The 27,098-nt window shown below is 42.8% G+C and overlaps 1 protein-coding gene across 1 annotated transcript in view; it reads right to left on the bottom strand.

Moving 5' to 3' along the window:
- GALNT17 (polypeptide N-acetylgalactosaminyltransferase 17) overlaps positions 1-27,098 on the bottom strand; it is a 581,508-nt gene that overhangs the window by 296,271 nt on the left and 258,139 nt on the right. The window contains exon 4 of the mRNA XM_016957563.4: positions 1,450-1,624. Within this exon, the coding sequence (XP_016813052.2) occupies positions 1,450-1,624 (175 nt within the window). The remainder of the gene's footprint in view (positions 1-1,449; positions 1,625-27,098) is intronic.

The raw sequence follows: 27,098 nt of genomic DNA, 5'->3' as shown, positions 1-27,098 counted from the left end.
CACCACACTTTGGGAATGATTATTACTAGAGATAAACAGCTCTGGAGCTCAGGAGAGAGATGAGGGCTGAAGACATGCAGCTGGGTGTCACCAGGGTTTGATGACAGCAAAAAACTGGGAGGGAAAATTGGCGGCCGAGATGGCAACAGACCCCAGCATGCACTTGAAGGGATCAGTGTTATCAGTGGCCCTGGGTTTCTTACGTGGTCACATGCATAAACATTGTCTTTTTATCCTGCCATTAAAAGGATTCTAGAGGTTGTTGCAAATGAAGAAGAACAGACATTTTAATGTTAATTAGTGATGGGATATTGGTTCTTCAAATCTAGTACAGTGAACAACACTTACTCAAGACGGCCTCAATGAGTGTAAATAAACATATTTGTGAAATACAAGACTCTGCTTCTTACTAATTAAGCAACCCAGGGTACAGGTTATTTAACCTCTAACTTGATGGATCATTGGTTACTTAGCAACAATTATCTGACCACGCTTTAAAACTCGAAAGTCCTATTCCAATTTTAACATGATTTTGGCATTTTTGTGGCCTCACTCTTTGTGCATCCAAAATCTTCTACTCCCCGTACACTCAACCAATTTCTCACACTCTGTTCTTTTCACCTGGAAAAATATCAGGGCCTATCTGCAGAAAATGCGCTTCACCTTCCTCTGAATGATGTGAAAGATAATCCCATACATTCTGGGGAGCTTTACCTGGGTAGTTAGAATTATAACTATATCTCTTTTCTCACAATGACAGTCAACCATCCTTCCCTGCAAAGAGAGCAGCAAAGAAGGAAAAGAGAACAAGAAAAATATGACTGTCTTGTACCATTTGCAAGGATTCTGTTGAGTTTTATCTAATTGATACGCCGTTTTCTTTTTTTCTTTTTTTGTTTTTGAGATGGAGTCTCTCTCTGTCACCTAGGCTGGAGTGCAGTGGCGTGATCTACGCTCACTGCAACCTTGGCATCCCAAGTTCAAGCGATTCTCCTGCCTCAGCCTCCCGAGTAGCCAAGACTACAGGCGTGCTCCACCATGCCAGGTTAATTTCTGTATTTTTAGTAGAGACAGGGTCTCACCATGTTGCCCAGGCTGGTCTCAAACTCCTGACCTCAAATGATCCACCCACCTTGGGCTCCTGAAGTGTAGGGATTACAGGCGCAAGCCACCATGCCCAGCCTGATACAACATTTTCACTGGGGATTTTGATGACAATCATGATGATGATGATGTCAATGATAGTGAACTGAACAGACGGCAGGCAAATTTCTCCCTGCTCCCTAGCTTTATCCCAGACAATGGTCTCACTTTCTTCTTCGACGAGTGTCTCTCTAGTCTCCCAGTGCCACTACAGGTAACAGGTGAAATGTCCCACCTCCCAGATTCCAGCCCCTCTCAACCACAATGCAGGTCTTGAGCACCCCCGAGTTTCAGCTCATGACCTACCAGCCAGCGGTGAATTCCACGTGGGCATCAAAGAAGCCAGTGACCTGCCCAGTGGCCACCTTCCAGCCCTCAATGCGAGCGCGGATCAGGCCTTCCCTCTTCTGATTTCTCACCACCTTCACCAGCCCGGGGTAGCGTTTGTGGACATACTCCTCCAGGGGGACCTTCAGCTCCTCTGCAAATGACAAAAATGCAAGAAGGTCTATAAACATGTCATTTCAAATTTGCATCTAACCCACTGCAATGCCCACAGATCTTCAGGGAGTTCAAAGATCTCAAAAAAAATTGCATGTTAGTAATTCTGGCAGAAAAGAAAATCTCATCAGTCTAGGAGTCAGAAGACATCTCTGATGCATTCACCCAGGACAGCTATCTTCTGACAGTTTGCAATCCGTACAGCGGGATGGGAACCAGGCCTGGCTTTTATATCCCGGCTGCTATGAGCCGGCAGACGTCCTTCAAGATTCCTTCTCTTAGTGGCCCTTCCTCCAAACTTGGCCAGAATCCTTGTCCTTGTTCTCCTGCCACCCCATGGGTCTGTCTGGTTTATCAAATTCTATATGGGCTTTTCCATCTGCACACAGACTCGTTCTTATAGTACGTGCCTTGGGATGCAACATAAGTCTTTGCTCAGTAGTAGAAATGCTACCTTGGAGGCAGAACTAATGCTACCAGGGATTGAATACCCTCCCTTCTGCAACAAGCAGGTGGCAAAGTGCTTCATTTCTATGAGCTAATTTTATCCTTGCAGAAACCCTAGGAGGTTGCTAGATTAATTTCATTAATTAACTAAATTAATTCTATTTTGCAAATGAAGACATAATCTTAGGGAGGCTAACCTGTTCCAAGGTCACATATGGGCTAACGGGAGAGCTGAAACACAACTCAACTGAATCTAACTCTATAGACATAAAGACTGATACTTGGCTGAGTGCAGTGTTGTGCACCTGTACTTCCGGCTACTCGGGAGGCCAAAGCAGAAGAATCACTTGAACTCAGGAGGCTGCAGTGAGCTATAGTTACACCACTGCACTCCATTCTGGGCAACAGAGAAAGACCTGGTGTCTAATTTTAAGAATAAATAAAAATAAAGGCATTTAAAAAAAAAAGAGTGATACTTTGTGTGCATAAAAATCACCAGGTATAGGGAGGAAAAGGAGGGGCTAACAGGGAGGGGATTCTTAGATACTTGCACTCCAGGTACATGTCCTGCATGGGTGCTGGGGGACTCAGGGACATGTCACTAAAGGCCACAGGTCATGGAATGCTACAAGGGGAATCCTGCCTGCTGACCAGGGTTGGCTTGTGACTGCAGGAATCTCTGTAAGTTCAGGGAGAATATTCTGAATGCTGAGCGCTGGGCACCATGCCAGGAGTTCTGGAGGCACTGTTACCTCTTAGCTGCCACGTGACCTGCGACTTAGTCGTGGCTCTTCCCAGGAAGAGGATGTCAGCTCCTGGCTACATCACTCACCACATCCGGGTATCAAATGAGTTCCTCATTTGTTAAGAAGTTGCGAGACTTCAGGGAAGATATATGGGTAGGGATTGGCAAGGTTGGCAAAAGAAAGTGTGGGTCATTACCACTGGCCTTCTCACATCTAAAGAGCTTTGGGAGGTATTAAAGGAGTAAAAGGATAAGGCCTAATCATTTGGTACTAGCCTTATGGCTGCTAAGACTAAAGGAAAAGCTATATAGAAAGCACTCAATATGCATTCAATAAATGGTAAATCTAATAATAATTGACTTATAATTATTAATGTTGATCAATTACATAACTTCCTATGAACAACAGCTTGTCTTTCTAACTAGCCAATATCATTTTTATTTTTATTTATTTTTACGTTTTGAGACGGAGTTTCTCTTTCGTTGCCCAGGCTGAAATGCAGTGGCGCGATCTCAGCTCACTGCAACCTCCACCTCCTGGGTTCATGTGATTCTCCTGCCTCAGCCTCCCGAGTAGCTGGTACTACAGGCATGTGTCACCACAGCCGGCTAATTTTGTATTTTTAGTAGAGATGGGGTTTCGCCATGTTGGTCAGGCTGGTCTCGAACTCCTGGCCTCAGGTGATCCACCCACCTCAGCCTCCCAAAGTGCTGGGATTACAGGCATGAGCCACTGTGCCTGGCCACCAAAATGATTTATAAAGTCTAGGGCCTACTGTATAGCAGTAGACACCATTATCACTCTTACAACGTACAGGGATACACTGTTCCAAACAACAGTGTGTGGAAACATCAAGGCAGATGCCACCTCCAATGATCAGGGTTTAAGAACAAGTGACACTGAGCAGGCTTCCTTCCCAGTCCCTGCAGTGTGATTCTGGACTTTATAAGATACTGAGTTGTGCTCTGGCCTGTGCTCAAAGACAATTCAGACACAAGTGCTCCCTCAAGATGCTTACAATCGAGTTAAGGAGATGAGATACGTTTAAAAATTATAGGAAGGAGCACTTTGGGAGGCCAAGGCAGGTGCATCACCCGAGATCAGGAGTTTGAGACCAGCCTGGCCACCATGGAGAAACCCTGTCTCTTCTAAAAAAAAAAATACAAAAAATAATAGCTGGGCATGGTGGCGGGTGCCTGTAATCCCAGCTACTCGGGAGGCTGAGGCAGGAGAATTGCTTGAACCTGGGAGGCGGAGGTTGCAGTGAGGCGAGATCGCACCACTGCACTCCAGCCTGGGAAACAAGGGCGAAACTCTGCCTAAAAAATAAAATAAAATAAAAACAAATTATAATATTCAATATTATAAGGTAAATGAGGCTAATGGCCCCCACTCGCCCAAAAAAAATGGTCACGGAGGAAGAGTGCTGTGAGGAGTCACAGACAGAGAAACTGTTTTGGCTGGGAGCATTAACGGAAAAAGTTGTTTAAGTTATGCAGAAGATCTGGACGTGAGCTCTCACTATTCTAAAATACCACACCAAAAAACACCTAAGTGAAAAATTGGATCTACTTAGATGACAGTATCATGAGCATCAAAGTTTCAGTCTAGGAAACTGGGAAGATGCCATTGATTTATTTTATTTTTATTTTATTTTCCTTTTCAGATGGAAGCTCGCTCAGCCACCCAGGCTGGAGTACAGTGGCGTGACCTCAGCTCACTGCAACCTCCACTTCCTGGGTTCAAACAGTTCTCCTGCCTCAGCCTCCCAAGTAGCTGGGACTACAGGTGCCTGCCACCATGCCCGGCTCATTTTTGTATTTTTAGTGGAGACAGAATTTTGCTATGTTGGCCCTGCTGGTCTCGAACTCCTGGCCTCAAGTGATCCCCCTACCTCAGCCTCTTAAAGTGCTAGGATTACAGGCGTGAGCCACCACACTTAGCCAGATAGGATTGATTTAAAAAGAGAAAAAGAAGAGAAGAGAAGAACAAGTTGATAAGTTTCTCTGAGGACAGGTTGAGGGGGCCAGAGGACATTCTGGGGTAGGCAGCTGAACCACGACAATGGTCTGGAGGTGAGAAAACAGGGCAGAGGTGTCAGGCACTGAGTGATAAGAGATGATGTCCTAACATGGAGAAACCCCGTCTCTATTAAAAATACAAAAACTAGCCGGGTGTGGTGGCGGGCATATGTAATCCCAGCCTCTCAGCGGGGCTGAGGCAGGAGAATCGCATGATCCTGGTGGGGCGGAAGTTGCAGTGAGCCGAGATTGCTCCACTGCTCTCAAGCCTCAGCAACAGAGCGAGACTCCGTCTCAAAAAAAAAAAAAAAAGGAGATGATGGCCTAGGAGAGAGGGTGACAGTTCCAGGAAATGCAGGGAAGAAGACTTAGAACCACACGTTGTGGAACACATGTATTTAGGAGGCAGGAAGAAGGGCTAGTGAGCAATCATGGCTCACTGCAGCCTCGACCTCCCGGGCTCAAGCAATCCTCCTGCCTCAGCCTCCCAAGCAGCTGGAACTAAAGGCATGCACCACCATGCCCAGCTAATGTCTTCTATTTTGTACAGGGCTGGATAGAGAATGTAGAAGGAAGAAGGGCTGGAGAAGCCATACTCAAGGCGGTACAGACGGGACTCCAAGGAGGAAATGCAGTTCTCAAACCTGAGAGCCCAAGAGCATCATCTGCAGGTGTTGAAACAGAGTCCAGCACTTTACAGGATAATGCTCCTATGACACCAGTTCCAAAGCATTATCCTGTGAAGTGTTTGGCAGAGTTTCTGGAAGAGGGATATGTGCATTCATTTTATAAATATTTAAAGGAGCCTCTGTGGGTGAGAAGGACAGAGTCCCTGTCCTCCAAAAGCTGCTCAACCTCCAGGGTCAGGAAAGTCAAATGCATTAGAGAAAATGCGAGCTGAGAATGGCCCGTTGATCAAGACAAACAGAAGGCCCCTGATGGTACCAGTGAGAAAAAAGAAATCCCTGCAGATGCAGCTGTCTCCTGCAGGGGCAGGGTCAATACAAGGAGAACTGGATGAGTGGGACATCTCAAGAGGGACTTCCAGGAAGCCTGGCTCTGGTGGAACACATCTGCGACAGCCTAAGAGCATTAGGGTGTTGAGATTTGAAAATGGAGAGAAACCGAAGAAGAGGCGGGGTGCAAGAGCCCAAATTCACCTTAAAGTGAATGAGTCTATAAATTAGCCAAGTAAAACAAGGCCCCCAGGCTCCCATGGAAGCACACAAATCCCCAACCTGACACTGGTTAGAAAGTCACCCCCTTGGCCAGGAACGGTGGCTCATTCCTATAATCCCAGCCCTTTGGGAGGCTTAGACAAGCAGATCACTTGAGCTCAGGAGTTCGAGACCAGCCTAGCCACATGGTGTGACCCTATCTCTACTAAAAATACAAAAATTAGCCAGGCATGGTGGCACATGCCTGTAACTCCAGCTACTCGAGAGGCTGGGGTGGAAGAATCGCTTGAACCCAGGAGGCAGGGGTTGCAGTGAGCTGAGATTGTGCCACTGCACTCCAGTCTGGGTGACAGAGCGAGACTCTCTCAAAAAAGAAAAAAAAAGAAAGTCACCCCCTCACCTAAGATCCTTTATCACCCTTAACAGATGAAACCATTCTAGGACATTATAAGAACACTAAGAAAAACATCTTACTTTCTTTTTTCCTCACAAAAAACTCAGAGAAGAAAACAGAAACTCATTTCTGCAAAAATAAATGCAGAAACTCATTCCGACAAAAATAAATGTTATAAAATCCAATACAAAATTGGCCAAGTGCCATTTGGGAACCATTGTGTTTTTTAAGATTTTGATAAACAGCATTTGAGGAGGTTGAGGGGGAGAAGCGAACACTGCCTGTGATCAGGAAGGACTGGAGAGGGAGGTATGCATACCTGCTCCTTAACAATAAAACAAACACATGTCATCCAGGCTCATGGAGCATAAATTGGCAAAAAGAAAGCTACAAAACAGTAAGAACTAAAGCAAAGAACATTACAGAATTCTGTCTCAATCCCGCACTTTCCGTGATATGACAGAAAACTATCGGTACCATCCCCGGGCTCAGAGCCCTGCTCAGGAGCAAGTATTGACCCAGTAGACTTGAAATTGCCCCTATACACTTTATAAAATTAATCAGGAGGCTGGGTGTGATGGCTCACACCTATAATCCCAGCACTTTGGGAGGCCAAGGTGGGTGGATCACCTGAGGTCAGGAGTTCAAGACCAGCCTGGCCAACGTGGTGAAACCCCGTCTCTACTAAAAATATAAAAATTAGCCTGGCTTTGTGGCACACGCCTGTAATCTCAGCTCTTCAGGAGCCTGAGGTGGGAGAATCGCTTGAACCTGGGAGGTGGAGGTTGCAGTGAGCCAAGATCATGCCACTGCACTATAGCCTGGGCAATAGAGTGAGACTCTGTCTCAAAAAAAAAAAAAATCAGGAAAGAAGTGAGGGGAAAATTAAAATAAACCAAGCGTGCAGCAAATTCAGCATTAATCATTAGTCTCTGACCTGTTTCATCATAGTTTCTTAGTGCCTATTGTCCTAGAATGACTAGGACAATAGACCCTGTTACAAGATTACAGTCCCCTTTAACTGCTCTATAGATAACAACTTGAACATTATAAAATATTAAGTTTTCCCTTTGAGATATTCTTTCATGTCCTGCATACCAATGAAACTGCTGACATCAGCTGGTCTGAAGGACCCCAGAAGAAGCTGACTCACCAAAGAACGCAGTTTCCACATCTTGATAATTTCATCCCCTTTACCCTGATCAATGAATGACCTTGATTCTCCAGCCTCTCACCTTCCATGATCCCCTTCAAAGCCCCAGCCCAGAAATCGTTGGGGAGGTGGATTTGAGGATCTCTTCCTGTCTCCTCACTTGGCTACCCTATATTCATGAAACTCTTTCTCTGTTGCAAATCCTGCTGTCTCAGCATAATTGGTCTGTTACTGCACAGTGGACATACGAACCTGGTGGTCCTAAAACAGACTCAGCTCCACCTGCTTCCAGAACCAATGCAAAAGTGTCAGTGCTTGGGATTTTTATGTATACTTGGGAAGTGGCCACCCAGTCCAGGACTTGGCCAAGTCTGCACATCCACAATGGTGGGCAACCTGACCTCTCAACCCTCACACAGTTGTTAAGCCTTGATGATGAAACTTACTGAATATTTCAATTGCCCTTCAGAGGATGGAGATTCAGGAGAATCTGTCTAAGCTTAGATGAGTGAGTGTTCCTCTACCTTTAACCTGCATCCGAATCACCAGTAAGTCTGAGGTGGCCCAAGAACTTGTATTTCTTACAAGCTTCAAATGGGGAGCTGCTGCATCAACTGGTCTGCTAAGTGCATATTGGGTGGCTCTGGCTTAGCATTTACCCCCCTGCCTAACTCCATCTGGGATGAATTAGACCCTGAGTGTGGGCCAGAGCTTACTCCAACTGAGTTGACATTCCAGAATCCCAGTGTTGCCCTGTCCATCTCCACTTTCCCCACTGCCTACGACCTACTTGTCCTGCCTCATCTAAAAAACTGAACCCCTTGGAAGTGACTTTGGCCTACATGGTGAGGGTTTGGCATGCCATTTCCAAAACTGGAATCTTTTAAAATATAGATATATTTAAATGTGTGTGTGAGTGTGTGTGTGTGTATGTGCATATATATGTATGTGTGTATATATATACACATGTACACATATACAGTATATATATATATAATACATATAAATACATATATATATACATACATGCATACACACACACATATACAGAGACAGAGACAGGGTCTGGCCTTGTTGCCCAGGCTGGAGTGAAGTGGTGCAATCACGGCTCACTACAGCCTCGACCTCCTGAGCTCAAGCGATCCTCCTGCCTCAGCCTCCTGAGTACCTGGAACTACCTGCACACACCACCATGCCCAACTAATTTATTTTATTTTGTATAGATAAGGTCTCGCTATGTTACCCAGGCTGGTTTCAAACTCCTGGCGTCAAGCAATCCCTCCCCCGCTCCCCACTTTGGCCTCCCAAAGCTCTGGAATTATGGGTGTGAGCCACCAAGCTTGGCTCCAATACTGGGATCCTGATGGCTGGCCACCTCTGCGTGGGGCAATCTCACAATTAGGTCAGTCCCTGGACAAGGATCCCATATGGTCCTGCCTTCTGCTTTCATTCCCTGTTCCTGCTACCACTGCTACTAATGCCACAATTCTATCAACACTCCTTCTGACACCATCAACTCCCATTGCCACCACTGCCACGCTTATCACCAACACCTCTCCCCGCCAGCAGCTGCTGAGGTTTGGGCATGCTGCTCACTGTGAATGCATGGGTTGTGACAGCTGGGGACGAGAACATAGCACATATGGCACGTTCCAATTAAGAAACAAAATAGAATGAAAATGCCTGCCAGTATTCCCAGAGTGAGAATCACTGGGGACCTTATGAAAATGCAGGTTCCAAGGCTCCTTTCTTGGTATCCCTAATTCAGTGGGCCTTAGTGGAACTGGCCAGCACCCCCAGGTCGTTCTCACGCAAACCCCAAACCTCTGAAAAGCACTGGTTCACTTTTTTCATTGTTTTTACCATGTTTAAAATGTTTTGACCATTTTACAATATACAATTCACTGGCATTAAGTACATTCGCAATGTTGTGCAACTATCACCACTATCTAGAACTTTTTCATCACCCCAAACATAAACCCCATACCCATTGAGCAGCTGCTCCCCATCTCCCCTTTCCCAACCCCTGGTGACCACTAACATGCTTTCTGCCCCTATAAATTTGCCTAATACACATGGTTCATGAAAATGGAGTCGTAAAATATGTGGTCTTTTATGTCTGTTAATTTTGACGGTGCAGAAGAGGTGATCTTATGTTGTGTGTAATTTTGTTTTGTTTTGTTTTGTTTTTAGAGAGGGTCTCATTCTGTTACCCAGGCTGGAAAGCAGTGGCCGGATCATAGCTCACTGCAGCTTCCAACTCCTGGGCTCAAGTGATCCTCCTGCCTCAGCTTCCTGAGTAGCTGGGACTACAAGGATGCACCACCATGTCCGGCTAATTTTATTTATTTTTTGAAGAGACAGGGTTTTACCATGTTGCTGAGGCTGGTCTTGAACTCTGGACTCAAGTGATGCTCCTGCCTTAGCCTCCCAAAGTGCTGGGATTACACGAATAAGCCACCATGCCTGGACCGTGTGTGTGAATTTAAAACCCTTGACCTTGCTGAAGGTCTGATTCATATTCTGTGGCCAGGGGGTTCTTCCAACCCCCATGCTGGTAATTGATGGACTGCAGGCTTGCTCCTAAAGCCCAGTCTGGTCAGCTGGCCTGCCCCTCCCCTGGGTTCCTCCTAGGCCACCTTCTCCCTGGGCACATCTCTGCTCCTAGCTTGTTCCATGGGTTTCCAAGTCTACCTCTGTCTGGAAACATTTGGTGAGACACTTAGATAAGACTCCTCATCCTGATGGGACTTGAGTTCCTGAGCTCTTCAAGACTGGATGTGGAGAGAATCCAGCCCCTGCATGGTGACCATACCCTGGGCCCTCCCAGATGCCGGCCTTTCTCTCCACCCCAATGGAAACTTCCAGTTCTCTGTGCTTAGGGATTTATGACAGAGATCACAGTGAAAAAATGGTCTTCAACGCAGAGTTTGGCACAGACATTAGTCAGGACACTTGACATTTCTGCATCATCTCTTTTTTTCTTTTTTTCAGAGAGATTTCAATATTTTATATATGTAAGAATTAGCTTTGATGCCCTAGAAAGAACATAAAACACAGACTGAAAACACTTGGGTATCAGCTACTTGGGAAACTGAAGTGGGAGCCCAGCTTGAGGTAGAGGTTGCAGTGAGCGGTGATTGCACCACTGCACTCCAGCCTGGGTGACAGAGTAAGATGCGATCTCAAAAAAAAAAACCACCTGGAAATACAGGTGCGCCTGAGAATACCTTTATGCCTGAAATAACCAATCAGCTAAATGTATAAAAGCAGCCCTACAAAGACTATTTTAAAATATTTTAAAAATATTATTAGACAAAGTTTTAAAATATTATCTTTAAAAATGAATGAAAAGATGGTGGAGCGGGGAGAAACTCAGTTGCATATTCTGCTCATGCAACCTAGGGGGTTTCTTATCTGTCCAATGGAGACAGCAAATCCCAGAAATGAACCTGGGTTTTGTGGGACCTGAAATTTACACAATTTGAGGCATTCTCTTTGAGAAACATTTTAAAAGCTTACTTTTGTAAGTTCTCCAAAAATGCATGACATGTAAACACACAACAAGGGGCCATCAGATGACCTCGAAGGGCACCCGTGCAAGTAAGGGGCCCAATGCGGAAGCTTTGTTAGTTTCTCAGTGAGAATACCAACTGGGGAGGCAGATTCCACCAATGCCAGAGTTCCTTTTCTGCTGACAATCACTATTTTTCAAACATTTCAAATACTATGCTTGTCTGTATCTATAATGAAATATTTATATCCCCAAATTGCTAACCAAGCTCACTAAAAATGTCAGCTAATCAGGAAACACTCCAGAACACTAGTCAGCCAAATTAGATCTCCTTTGGTAATTTAACCAGTGAATGGGCTGTCTTGGAAACTCATAACATTCCACAACATTTGTCTTCATACTTACCGGGTCCTTATTAAGAGCCACATGCTGTTGGCCTACAGCAATTCCTTCATACCTCTTAAAGACTCTGTGAGGTAAAGGCATGATCGACCCCACTTTACAGATGAGAAAACGGAAGCACAGAGCGTGTGCTATGTTCTGAATGTCTGTGTTCCCTCAAAATTCATATGTTAAATGCCAATCAATGCCTCAATGGGGTGGTATTAAGAGGGCAAGTGTTTGGGAGCTGATTAGGTCAGGAGGACTCTACCCTCATGAATGGGATGAGTGTCCTTACAAAAGAGGCCCCAGGGAGCTGGTTCACCACTTACAAGACATAGAAACACATAGAGAGACATCTATGAGGACTAGGCCCTCACCAGACACTGACTTTGGACTTCCCAGCCCCCTGAATTGTGAGCAATACATTTCACTGTTTATAAATTACCCAGTCTAAGGCATTTTTGTTTAACTTTGTTATTTTTTATTTTTATGGATACAAAGTAGTTACGGTATTATTTCTGGGACTGCAGGCATGCACCACTATGCCTGGCTAATATTTTATTATTATTATTTTTTGTAGACATGGGGTCTTGTTATGTTGCTCAGGCTGGTCTCAAACTCCCAGCCTCAAGTGATCTTCCCACCTCAGCCTCCCAAAGTGCTGGGATTATAAGCATGAGCCACAATGCCTAACCTGAGGTACTTCTTATAGCAGTCCCCAAATGGACTAAGACAGAGGGCCAGCAACTCTCCCTAGGTCACACCATTTGTAAGTGGCATGCCTACATGCATCACCATTGTTACCTCTGATTCCTGTAAATGTGATGTTGTGAAATCTCAAGTCATTTGTCTGCTAATACAAAGCTGCTGTGGCCTGGCCTGGGCTTGTCCTGAGAGCTGGCTCCCTCAAGTAGCTTGGAAGCACCCACACTTCTGATTACAGACTAATTATCAGTGTGTACAATCTTATTCCACTGCACATGGTTGCATGAGGACCAAATGTGAGTGCAAAGCACCAGTATGATGATCCCATTTTCTTCTGAATCTGCAGCCATCAGCACCAGTTTCAGAGAGTGAAGATAAAGGATTAGGGCTGTAACCATGAGTGGAAAGTTGGTCAGGCTGCAGGATGGGAGCAGCAGGCTCTGGACTTGAGGCAGGCGCCTCCTTTTTCTAGGCTGCCTTCTGCTGACTGTGGTCAGTGCTCTGCAGAGAAGAGGCCTAAGGGCTGATGAAGAGGTTTCAAAAGAGTGGGCATCCAGGGAACTTTTTGGGCCTCCAACTCTTCTAAACAATACAATGAAGCTCTGAAGAAGCCTCAGGGATACAGGAGCCACATATATGGTGATACACACACACCCCACCCCAGCCTTGCCACTATGGCATGGGCCCATCTGTCTCTGAAATCCTGGGCTTGAAGAATAGCCATGGTGAGGAACCAAGCATCTAAAACTGCAAGATGAAATAACCCAGGAGGTGGCTGCATTGCATATTTTATTCTCTGAGCATCTCTCAGCTTTGCAGACTTAAATAATGCACTTGCTGACTATGGGCTGGAGCAAAAATGAGGCAAGAGTGAGAAACTTCAGAAAGAATGAGAGAGATTAAAGAGGGAAGCTTTTGCTGTGTATGAAAGCATTTTGAGGGTGATTCCATAGTGAGATCAAAGCAAGGACAAAAAGGACAAAAGAAAGCAAAAGACGAAAAGAAAAGCAAAGAGATGTGAGGTGCAAAATACCAAAGTGTTAAACCAAATATATCACACTGAGTTGTGCATTCATGAGGGGCACTTTGTAAAGGAAAGCCATCTCAGCTTCCAATTCCTTTGTTGAGAAATTCCTCTCTACTGCTTCTTCCATTTACATTTTACCTTTTAGAAAATAAATACGAGTAGCCCAAACCTACAAGGAAACATCATAGTACGCATAAGCTATAGGCTATCCAGGTGAGAGCTCCAAGTTGTCTCCCCAATTTAAAAGAGCATTCCCCTATCTTACCCCATCAAACGCATTTGAAAGTCTGGCATTTGCAGCTGATTCTAATAATAACACGTGAATTTCAGCAATCAAATTTGTCTACAGGCTGGGCTGTGTTTTTCTTTCATTATGTTCTTATTTACGGTGATATTGATTCCAAATGCTCAGAAGCTGGCGAATCTCTTCCTTGAAATAGCAAAAGTCACAGTCATTAAAGAGAGAGCAAAACAGAACACAAGAAATGTAAAGCCCTGGGGAGAACAGGGTTACACGCTGGCGCTTGGTCACTTCTTCCTCGAGTTTTCTTTAAACGCGTTTGGCAGCCGGGAGTGGAATAACTGAGGTGAGGCATCCGGCCAGTTCATCCTTATCTAGCATTCTGGGGTGCTCCATATTCAGGACCCTGAAGTTTCCAAGGTCAAAGGCAGTGTGAATCCTATGCACAAACGAAATGCTCATGCCTGCTTACAGGAAATGTCCACGTTAAGCTACTAATGCATCATACGAGTGTTCTATCAATAGCAGCTCTTATTAGCATCCAAAAGGGCTGCAGAACCTAACATGTTTCTTCTAGCTAGCGGAGACTATTGAGCTATATAACATCAGAGCAGATGTGGACTGGAATGGCACTGTAGCACATTCCAGCTGAACATCAGCTCTGCTAATACCAAACCACCTGACATTCCCACACTTCTCAATTATCGGGGCTAAAAAGCCAATGTACCAAAGCCAATTTCTTAGTTGTGACAGTATCCTAGAGTTTTGCAAGATGTTACCACTGGGAGAAACTGAGCGAAGGCTACATGGAATTTCCTGTTCATCTTTGCAACTTTCTGTGAACCTATAATTAGTTTGAACTAAAAAGGGTTTTGTTGTTGTTCTTCTTGTTTTTAAAAGCCAGTTAGTGGCTGAAGCTTTAGCTGGGGTTTTCACACACTATTGCTTGTGTAAAGATACACACTCTCCTCATTCTTTCCTCCCTGGGGCCTAAAAAAACACAAAGAGAAATGTAAATGCACAACCTAGTTAGGATTACAGACCCACATAGCAAATGCTGTCACATTGCTATGATCTGGTTGGGGGCAAAAACAAGTATTCTTACTGATTAGGAAGGCTCTTTACAGGCAGGGGGGAAGGCAGGTGATGTTCAAATAAAGAGAGCCTGGCCAAGCATGGAGCTGTGTGATAACAAGTTGTCTCTCAGCTATTTCACTCAGAGCCTCAGCGACACAGGAAGAATGTTATCTCTTGGAAACACAAGACTTCTCCCATCTCTGCAATTATAAACCAAGAAGAAAAGCAAACAATGCCAGTGTGACTTCTCCAAAATCCCTTTTGGAAGTGCAGAGGGTATAACCTTCCACTCCAAAAAGTTTTCAGCCATCTTGCTTTCAACCTTTGAATACAACCAACCGAGACAAGTTGTTGATCAGATATGCTTGTCGTACAGGGAAGTATTAGTGACAAGATGTACAACTGTCCAAATCATCAAGAAACTCAAATGATGGTGATGGGAGATAGGCAATTTCTGACATCTAAACCAAAATAACTGTAGCATTCAAGCCAAAATATGTACAATGTGAAATGCAAAAGCTTCCAGAACAATTCCAGAAGTGGGGAAAAAAATCTCTGCACATGTGCAATTGAAATTAACCTATTCAGCAATTACTGTAATTTAGCTGTGGGCTAGATCCTGGGATTACGGCACAGAGCAAGCTATCGGTCTTACCATCAAGTGTCTTACCACTTAGAGATAGGCAGATAAATGAATGCAATTCAGTATGGTTTCCCAGTGTGGATGATACGCAAGTTGAATACCGATGAATGAACTGGAAGTTAGCAAATCAAATAATGTCATGAGCACACTCAACAGTACCCTTTATGATACTGTTAGGACTTGCACTATGTGCCTTGCCAAGTATTACCTCTAAACCTCACAATGAAAACCCTAATGAAAGCTACTATTACCCCAACTTACACAAGGTCAGAAAAGTTAAGTGCCTTGGCCAAGACCACATAGCTAAAGTTTGGGCTGGGATTTTATTCCTCTCTTTCCTCCCCATGCTCTTGCTTTAGAACAGCAGTCCCCAACCTTTTTGGCACCAGGAACAACTTTGGTGGAAGACCATTTTTCCATGGACAGAGCAGAGGGATGGTTTCAGGATGATTCAAGTGCATTACATTTATTGTGCACTTTACTTCTATTATTATTACATTGTAATACACAGTGAAGTAATTCTACAACTCACCATAATGTAGAATCAGTGGGAGCCCTGAGCTTGTTTTTCCACAACTAGGTGATCCCATCTGGGGGTGCTGGGACACAGCGACAGATCATAGGCGTTAGATTCTCATAAGGAGCATGCAACCTAGATTCCTCACATGCGCAGTTCACAATAGGGTTCATGCCTCTGTAAGAATTTAATGCCACTGCTGATCTGAGAGGAGATGAAGCTCAGGTGGTAACGTGAGCAATGGGGAGTGGCTGTAAATACAGACGAACTTTTGCTCCCTCACCCGCCTCTCAGCTCCTGCTGTGCGGCCTAGTCCCTAACAGGCCATGGACCAGTTTATGGCCCGGGGGGTTGGGGACCCCTGCTTTACAACAAAGGAGGTAACAAGGTAAATTTAAAAAGTGAAGTATTAATAAGACATATAAAAGAGTATTGAGGGCCAGGCATGGTGGCTCACGCCTGTAATCCCAGCACTTTGGGAGGCCAAGGTGGGCAGATCATCTGAGGTCAGGAGTTCGAGACCAGCCTGGCCAACATGGTGAATCACCATCTGTACTAAAAATATTAAAATTAGCCAGGTGTGGTGGTGGGCACCTGTAATTGCAGCTACTCGGGAGGCTGAGGCAGGAGAATCGCTTGAACCTGGGAGGTGGGAGGTTGCAGTGAGCTGAGATTGCACCACTGCACTCCAGCTAAGGCAACAGAGCAAGAACCTGTCTCAGAAAAAAAAGAAAGAAAAAGAAAAAGAAAAGAGTATTGAGGACACTAATTGTAAAAACAAAGAAGCTTCTCATAGTAGTTTAAGGAAAACTTTATGGCTAAAGTTACAACTCACCTAAGTTTTAAAGGCACAGTAAATTTCCATAGGATGTTGGAACTTGATAAATCCAAAAAGTGAAGTCCATTGCCTTCCCAAACCTGTGATTCTTAATTCTTAGCATATCCCATTCTTAATGAGAAGCACCAATACCCATCTTGTCACCTCAGCAGGGACCCTGGGGGTCCTCTTTGACTCCTGCCTCCTCTTTATAACCAATCAGTCATCATGTGATTCAGCTTCAGTGTTTCCAAATATTAAATAATTCAGCAGATAAAAACAGTGAATTTCATACCGGTGGTTAAAGGACTTACTATTAAATTGAGATAACCATATTTTGGGACAGAGTCTCTGTGTTAAAAAATTCTTACACTTTATATAAAAATATTTCCTCTGTCTGGAATTTATTTTGGAAAGAAACATTTACTCATAAAAATAGTTGTCGATATTTGTATAGTCTAGGCATAATGAATCACATTCTTAAGACTTTGGTATCAAAAAGAAAAGACTGATGGATTTGACTATATAATGTAAAATTTATACTTGCCAAAAAAGATTATGAATGAATTAAAGTGAGAAGCAAAAGTTGAGAGAAATGCCTGCAAAGTGATGTAAAAAAGGTTTGTTTAATATATAAAAAGTTCTTGATATACACCATGGAATACTATGAAGCCATAAAAAAAAAGAGCTCATGTCTTGCAAGGACACAGATGAAGCTGGAAACCATCATTCTGAGCAAACTAACGCAGGAACAGAAAACCAAACACCGCATGTTCTCACTCATAAGGGAGAGTTGAACAATGAGAACACACGGACACAGAGAGGGGAGCATCACACACTGGGGCCTGTCAGGGGGTGGGGGACAAGGGGAGGGAGAGCATTAGGAGAAATACCTAATGCATGCAGGGCTTGAAACCTAGATGATGGGTTGATGGGTGCAGCAAACCACCATGGCACATGTATACCTATGTAACAAACCTGCACGTTCTGCGCATGCATCCCAGAACTTAAAGTAAAATAAAATAAAAAGTTCTTGTAAATCAATAAGACAAAGCTAAATACTCCAATAAAAAAGGGATAAGGAGTCATCAATAGGCAAACCTCTAAAAAATATATAAACATATGAAAAAGTATTCATCATCAATACTATTTTTTTAAATGCACACTTAAAAATGGAATGCCATTTCCCCTGCACCAGAACAACAAAGATGGCAAAGATTAATAAAATTCAGTGTTGGTAAGAATACAGAGAAAAAAAAGTCTTTCATATACTCTTCATGTGACATTACCACATACCTGGAAGACAGTTTATCAATTTATATTAAACATTCTCAAAGATGAATATAAAACTTTCAGAATAAGATGATGAATTTAACTCATGAATCAGAGACCACTAGTCAAAATTCACAAAAAACTACAGTAAAAGGATTTCTAAAATAGACAAACAACAACAACAAAAACCATAACCTTCCAAAGCCAGAGGAAATGCAAGACAAGACAACAGCCATGAAATTGAGGAAGCTAGAATGCAGAATCAGAGGGTTAACCAAGTGACAGATGTGTGACAGATGATCCCAAGCTAACAATGCCCAAAACTGAGAAATCAATTCGATATATACCAGAGGACACTCAAGAGGCAATGGAACCGGCAGCAGCAGGTGCCTTTGGAACTGGGGGTAAAATGGACAGACCAGAATAAGGAAGACTAGCACGAAGGCTATTTGAAAAGAAACTGATCACTAAATTCCTACTCCCACATTTTTTTTGGAGGGGGGTGGGGGGGATGGAATCTCATTCTGTTGCCCAGGCTGGAGTGCCGTGGCGCAATCTCAGCTCACTGCAACCTCCACCTCCCGGGCTCAAGTAATTCTGCTGCCTCAGCCTCCTGAGCAACTGGGATTACAGGCGTGCACCACCACACCCAGCTAATTTTTTGTATTTTTAGCGTAGACGGGGTTTCATCATGTTGGCCAGGCTGGTCTCAAATGCCTGACCTCAAGTGATCGTCCCACCTCAGCCTCCCAAAGTGCTGGGATTACAGGCGTGAGCCACCACGTCCAGCCCCCACTCCCACTTCTTGTTTCAGCCCACACAAATCACTCTATTGTCAAATCCATTAAGTCCAACTCAAGTGCACAATGTCTGATCAGCTTTTTAAAAACTGATAAAATGGACATAACATGAAATTTACTATTTTAACCATTTTAAGTATACAGTTCAGTGACATTAGGTACATACCTATTATTGTGCGATCATCATCTATTTCCACAACTTTTTTCATCTTTTCAGACAAATCCCATACCCTTAAGCAATAACTCCCCATTCCCCCTCCACCCAGCCCCTGGCTGTCTAATCACTATTTAAGAGACAATCATAAGCAGAAAAGACTCACCAGATATCTAAGGAAAGCCTCCAACATGAAAGATAGAAACTAAACATCAATGAGAAAAATGTAACTTTTAGAAACAGACTATGCAGGGAGAAAAACTTAAAACAAAAAATATTATTAACATCCTCCAGGGATAAGAAAACATATTGCTTCCAATAAAAAAGGACAATATGTTATAAAAGGAGCTTTCAGAGAATAAAAATGATCACTTGGAAGTAAAACTATGATAGCAGAAATAGAAAAAATGGATAGAAGGGAATAATAAAAAAACTGAAGTGAGAATAAAGAAAACACAGCAAAAATATCAGATAGCAAAAGATAAGATAGCAGAGAAAAATAAGAAAATTAGAGGTTCAATTTAGGAGGCCCCAAACTAGAATAATGAAAGATGCTGAAAGAGAGAACAGAAAAAATGAGGAGGAATTATCAATTAAAATTCCAAGAAATTTCCAAAAATGGATAGACAATAGATTGAGGATGGAAGCCACTAAATGCCCCATCTAATCAATGCAAACTGACCCATATCAAGGCTCATCATTGTGAAATTTAAAACTATGGTGACAAGATAAAGACTCTACAGGCTTCCAGAAAGGAAAAAAGAACATGCAAAAAACCAGGAAATCAGAATGCCTTTGGTTCTTCTAAAACAACAACAACAACAACAACAAAGAAAGACAATAATGGAGCAAAACCATCAAAATTCTGAAAGAAGGTAACATCTAACTCAACGACACCATCATTCACCTAGAAGATGAGGCTAAAGCCATCTTTAGAGGCATGAGTGAACTTGAAAGATTTTCTCTTCCTTGCAGTCTCTCTTAAGAAGCTTCCAGGTGTTGTGTTTCACCAAAATAAGAACATAAACCAAGAGAAGAGCACAGGAGACAGCACAGAAGAGGGTCAGAGAGTCCACAAGACGGTGAAGGGAGATCCAAGACGACAACAACGCACAGCCACAGAGGCCGACCTCCATAACAGGGCAGTGTGACTTCAGATAGATGCAGCGAGAGTTGTCATTTCTAACACTGCTCCTGCAAACGTACCTCATTTTAAGCTGAGGATGGATTGCCTGAATGAGTATAGCACCCATTCTTATCTATAATTGGATGTTCTGACTACAGGCTTTCTGTCTACTGCCTGGATCAGTGGAAGACATTCACTGTATCGTATCTCGTATCTCTCAAGACATGTTCTGCTTTGACCTGCTCCTGAGGATAGGCAGTAGGTCTTGATAAGATCAGAAGCAGTAAATACAGAGAAGCCCATTGCATTCTGTCCAGATTTTTGCCTTAAGTCCAGTACCTGGTTCACACAATAGCCCACTATGGTGAGTCCCATGTTTACTGAGCTCACTCATGACTTAGCCATCTTCTCCAGAAGAGGCTTTTATAAACCCTTAGGAAGGTATATGGGTGAATGTTCTCATCCTTGACATGGTAGGAAAAGAGATATTTATTAATAAATACATTTTTAAAAATAAATAGAGGAGGTAATTAAGCAAGAAAAATAGAAAGTATCCAGATTGGAAAGTAATAAGTAAAATTATCACTATTTGAAGATAACACAATATTCTATATAGAAAGCTCTATAGAATCTACAAAAAAACCTATTGGAGCTAATAATCAAGTTCAGCAAAGTTAAAGGATACAACATGAACATACAAAAATAAGTTGTGTTTCTATACAATAACAATAAATGATGCAAAAATGAAATTAAGAAAACAATTCAATTTATAATAGTATTAAAAAGAATAAAACATTAAGAAATAAATTTAACCAAGGCAGTGTAAAATGTGTATACTGAAAACTATAAAACATTGTTGAAAGAGATTAGAGACATAAATAAACAGAAAGACATCTATGTTCATGGATTACAAGCATTAATATTATCAAGATGACAATACTCTCCAAATTGATTTACACATATAATACAATCCCAACAAAATTCTAACAGCTATTTCTCAGAGAAATGTTCAAGCTGGTCTTAAAATTAATATGTAAATGCAAGGGACCCAGAATAGACATAACAATCTTGAAAAAAGAACAAGGTGAGAGGTCTCACACTTCCCACTTTTAAAATTTACTATAAAGAAAAAGTTATCAAGACAGTGTGATCATGCCATAAGCATAGACACATAAATCAAAGAAATAGGATTGAGAGTCCCAAAATAACTCCTCATATTTACAGTAAGTTGATTTTAGACAAGGTTGCCATAACCATTCAATGAGGAAAAATTGGTCTCTTGAACAAATGCTCATGGGATAACTATATACGTAAAAAAGAAAAATAGAAAGAATTTGGATCCCTACCTCAAACCATATACAAAAATTAGCTCACAATGGATATAAACCTAAATGGAAGTGCTAGGACTATAAAACTCTTAGAAGAAAACAAAGGTTCAATTCTTTGTGACTTTGGATTAGGCAACAGTTTCTTAGATATGACACCAAAAGCTCAAGCACCCAAAGGAAAAAAAGAAAAACTGGACTTTATCAAAATTAAAAACTTTTGTGCATCCAAAGACATTATCAAGAATGTGAAAAGACAACCCACAGAAAGAGAGAAAATATTTGCAAGCATATTTGCAAAAATTAGTTGCAGAATATTTGATGAAGATGAGTATAAAGAGAATAAAGAATAATTATGAGTCAATAATTTAAAAAGTCAAATAATCAATTTTAAAATGGGCAAAGTACTTGAATAGATGTTTCTCCAAAGAAGATAGACTAATGAAAAATAAGCACATGAAAAGATGCTCAAAATAATTAGTCATTAGGGAAATGCAAATCCAAACTACAAGATACCACCTTATATCCACTAGATTGGCCACAATTTAAAAAAAGTAACAATTGTCAAGGATGTGGAGAAACTGGAACCCTCATATATGAATGGTGATCATGTAAAATGGTGCAGCTGAGGTGAAAAATAGTCTGGCTGTGGAAAACAATTTGACAGTTTCTCAAAAAGTTAACCACAGAATTATCACATAATCCAGCAATTCTACTCCTAGATATGTACCCAAGAAAACTGAAAACATATCCAAACAAAAATGTGTACATGAATATTCATAGCCCTATTATCCCTAATAGCCCCAAAGTAGAAACAACCCAAATGTCTATCAACTGATAAACTGATAAACAGATAAATAAAATGTGCTGTATCTATACTCAGAATATTATTCAGTCATAAAAAGAATGAAGTACTTATATATGCCACAATTTGGTTGAACCTTGAAAACATTATGTTCAGTGAAAGAAGCCAGGAAAAAAGGCCACATGTTGTAGATTTCATTTATTATCAAATGTCCAGAAGAGGCAAATTTATCATAACAGAAAATACATTAATATTTGGCAAGGAATGGGGTAAGGGTAGAATTGGGAGAGGCCACTCCCAGGTTCAGGGTTTATTTTGCAGGTGATGACAATGTTCTGGAATTAGGTAGTGGTGATAGGTGCAAATCATTTGAATATACTGAAAATCACTGAATTGTATACCTTATTTTTTGTTTTTTTGAGACAGACTCTTGCTGTGATGCCCAGGCTGGAGTGCAATGGCATGATCTCGGCTCAATGCAACCTCCGCCTCCCAGGTTCAAGTGATTCTCCTGCCCCCATCTCCCGAGTAGCTCAGACTACAGGCACGTGCCACCACACCCAGCTAATTTTTGTATTTTTAGTAGAGACAAGGTTTCCCCATATTGGCCAGGCTGGTCTCAAACTCCTGACCTCAAGTGATCTGCTCGCCTCGGCCTCTCAAAGTGCTGGGATTACAGGTGTGAGCCACAGTGCCTGGTCTATTTTATTTTTATAGTATATTTTATGGTATGTGAATTACATCTCAATCAGAAGTGAGGAAAAATAAAGAATGGCTATGCATGAACCAGTGATGGAGTGTGTCAAGTATTATGACTGTGATACCTCTGTGCACCCGAATTCCTCCATCCTGGTCACCCAAACAAAGATCAAGGCAAACACAGTAAGTTCATCATTGGACCAATGGACCTACAAAGACCCAGGATGACCATCTGGGAGACAGAGGCCTTACAGGTTTGAATTGTTCTGGGCTTGAGTGGTAGATCCTATTGGACAATTCCAATGGGAAACTGTCAGAACATATAAAGTGGAGCAGACTGCCCAGTGTGTCCTGATGCTGAGAATCACAAGTGATCCCAGTTTAAGAAGGGAGGGGGCCGAGTGATATGGTTTGTCCCCTCCAAATCTCATGTTGAAATGTGATCCCCAATATTGAAGGTGGGGCCTGGTGGTAGGTGTTTGGGTCATGCACGCGAAAGGCTTGGTGCCATTCTTATGGAATTCAGTGAGTTCTCAATCTTAGTTCCCATGAAATCAGACTGTTAAAAAGAGCCTGGCACCTCCTCCCCTCTCTCTCTCCACTCATCATGTGACCTCACCAGCTCCCCTTCCTCTTCTACCATGAGTGGAAGCTTCTGAAACCCTCACCAGAAGCAGATGCTGGCATCATGCTTCTTGTACAGTCTACAGAACCGTGCGTGAAATAAATTACTTTCCGTTATAAATTACCTAGACTCAAGTATTCTTTGTAGAAAGACAAATGGACTAAGAAACCACGGAAGAGAAGAACAGCTGCAAAAAGAAGATCAGGGGAGAATCAGCAGAGAGTAGTGTCGGGGCACCAGGAGGAGTGATACACCCCATCAAGGAAGCTGTGTGACAATATCAGATGGTGCCAAAAGATCTGGGCAGCAAAATGCTCGCTGGACTTGGTGAGCAGTGATTTCTGGCAAATGTTGCCTGAATGATTTCAGCTGGATGTACAGAGTACAAAGAATTGCATCTTACCTGGGCTTAACACAGGCCAATGTCAATATTCAAAATGAGTGAAACAAATGACTTAAAATAAAAACAAAATTCCCTGACAAAGGAAAATCTGCAGTCTCATCTTGTCTGCTTCTCCAGAGTGCCCCGGCTTCGTACACCCATTCCCTGAGCCCATCTTGACCAGAGCTTAGTGAGTCTGAGAATAGATCAATCTGCCCTCATTAAAATGATGTTTGCAGAGCTTTTTTAATAAAAAAAAAAAAAAGGGCACTGATTATGCTTTACACTTCAGGGGGAAAAAGCAGAACATTAACTTGTTTATACTATTGATCTTAACTATGCAAAATGTGCATTAAAGAGGGTAAGGGCATGGGCGAATGAGCAGTTGCCTCTGGTTAGTCTCTTCAGTATTTATTTTTTTCCAATTATATTTGCTTTTTGATACATTCGAATTTTCCAACAAAGAGCACTCATTACTTTTAAGATCAGAAAACAAAATTGTAAGGCTGGGAAAAAAAAGTTTTAATCAAATTTGAACTAGCAAGCAGGAACAACAATATTAATGTAAGAAGAACTAAATTCAAGGCAAAAAAAACAGAGTATGCTTCTAAGATAAAGAGAGCGTTACATAATGGTAACAACCATCACTATTAATGAAGCCATGCAGATACAAATCTATAGTTGCCAAAGAAACTGACAACAAGATACCAGAAAACAAGTATTAGGAACACAGGAAGGAAGAGTCATTATAAAAGGAGATTTTAAAACACCATTATCAAAAAGACTTAAAAAAAATAAACTCATAGCCTACCAGAATACACAAAATTGATGTCTGGCAGGAATTCAATTCCATGATTACAGTGTGTGGGGGTCTTTTTAAATAGATGTAGAACATTTACAAAACTCGATAATACCAGTTACAAAGAACATCTTAATAAAATGAAAAATATTAGATTCCTCTTCTAGTTCAAGAGAAGAGATTTCTGGCCCGGGGAAAAAACATAGAGAACAGAACCAGGAACTGAAAAGAGGGAGATCATGTTAATATCGTCAACTCCCGGTCCCCTGGGTATTTGGGAGAGGAGGAGGAGGATGATGAATGGATATTGATTTATGGTCTGGCTGAACCAAATACCTCCTCCTCCCATTTTCTTACTCACTGAACATATTCATGTAGAACTGAAATGTGAACCATTAAAATGGGACTCACAGACAAGGCTCAAGGCGTGGTTACCTAACCCAATGGTTCTCAAAGTGTGCTCCCCACACAAGCTACGTAAGCATCAAATAGGAGCTTATAAGAAATGCACATTTTCAGCCTTACCCCAAGCCTCCTGAAGCAGAACTTCCTCCAGGGTGGAGTCCCAGGGGGTTCTTACACTAAAACATTTGCTGCTAAAGGTATATAAATACCCCAGCTTCCTCACCCTTGGAGCAAGTTAACTCTGAGGTCTGAGTTTACACTGGCTCTTGGAATTTCCCCAGTGAAATTAAGCTCCATCACCCACACTACCAATCTTTTGGGGATGCTTTCCCTTCACATTCTTACTTCCCCAGTCCCCTACTGGTGCTCTCTTCACCTCCCAAATAAACTACTTGCACTCTTGATGTGAATAAACCCATCTACTTGAAGATGTTTATTTCAGGGTCTGCTTCTGGGGGAAACTAAATGAAGATACCTACTAATATGGTTTGAATATTTGTCCCCTCCAAATCTCATGTTGAAATGTGACCCCCAATGTTGGAGGTGAGGCCTGGTGGGAAATGTTTGGGTCATGGGGGTGGATCCCTCATTTGTGGCTCGATGCCTCCTTCATGGTAATGAGGAAGTTCTCACAGAGTCTGGGACCTCCCCACCACTCTCTTGTTCCCTCTCTCATCATGTGACACTCACCTGCTCCCCTTCCCTTCTGCCATAACTAGAAGTTTCTGAGGCCTCACCAGAAGCGAAGCAGATGCTGGTGCCATGGTTCTTGTACATTCTGCAGAACCGTGAGACAAATAAAACCTCCTTTTTAAATAAATCACCCAAGGCCAGGCATGGTGACTCACACCTGTAATCCCAGCACATTGAGAGGCTGAGGCAGGAGGATCATTTGAGCCCAGGAGTTTGAGACTAGCCTAAGCAACATGCCAAAACCCCATCTCTACAAAAAATATATATAAAAATTAGCTAGGCATGATGGCACATGCCTGTGGTCCCAGCCTCTCAGGGGGCTGAGACAGGAGGATCACCTGAGCCTAGGAGTTGGAGGCTGCAACAAGCTGTGATCACACCACCGCACTCCAGCCTGGGTGACAGAGTGAGAGACCCTGTCTCAAAATCAATCAATCAATCTGTCAATCAATGAATCACCCAGCCTCAGGAATTCCTTTATAGCAACAAGAAAGGGACTAATACACCTACTGAACCCACTAAGTGTCTAACCCTGTACTGGAGATCCCTGCGGTCAAGGAGCTGGAGTTATGGCTGAGATTGCCTTAACCTTCCCTTCCTCCTCCTGGGCTGGGCTCTACCTAGATTTCCTCAGGAGAGGGTGCACCATTGGCAGTGAGTCTTCACCCCAATCCAGCCCGATCTGCAGTTCATGCTCCTCTCTGGGTGTTCTAGCCCCGGGCCACCTCCAGTCATTTTGCCACTAGCTCACACCTGCGCTTTTCTTAGTGCTACCTGGCTTCATCATGCACTCCCTTGTTGAAAGACTTACTGAGTTTCAACCACCAGCCAGGCCCTGGGAAACATCCCACCCAGTTCAGAGAGTCCACTGTGCAGACACACCGCATGCTAGTAAGTGCGACAGCTAGTAGCAAGGTGCTAAGATAGCACAGAACCAGGGCCTCATTATCCTAAGGGTGTATAAATACCCCAGCTCCCTCACACTTGGAGCAAGTTAACTCTGAGGTCTGGGTTTACACTTGCTCCTGGATTTTCCCCAGTGGAATTAAGCTCTGACACCGACAGTACCAATCTTTTTACAATGTCTTCCCTTCACAGTCTTACTTCCCCACTCAGAGATCAGAGGAGGCTTCTCTGAGGAAGTGCTCTGCTGGAGACAGCTGGGAAACAGGTGGGACTTAGAAGGCTGATGAAGGGGGCCACAGGAACAGGGAGTTCAAGAGAAGAGATTTCTGGCCTGGGGAAAATATGCAGGGGTGCGTGGAAGGACTGCTGGAGCAAGAGGTCTGTGGTAGGTGCAGAGAAAGGCCACAGAGCAGAGAGCCGTGGGCATGTCAAGGAAAGAGACTTTGCTGCACAACTTAGAGGCTTCCAGAAACTGAAAGAGCCTCCTTCTCACAAGGAGACAATCATTCTCAGGTTTAGAAGAATCTATAGATAACTAATGGCCAAAGGTAAGGAAATAAAACTAAGGATGTGAAAAATCCAACAAATGACCCATCTCT

This window comes from Pan troglodytes, chromosome 6 (assembly GCF_028858775.2).
Source record: "Pan troglodytes isolate AG18354 chromosome 6, NHGRI_mPanTro3-v2.0_pri, whole genome shotgun sequence".
Taxonomy (NCBI): Eukaryota; Metazoa; Chordata; class Mammalia; order Primates; family Hominidae; genus Pan; species Pan troglodytes.
Note: the sequence above shows the minus strand (reverse complement) of the source record. Positions and strands in the feature narration are given on the sequence as shown.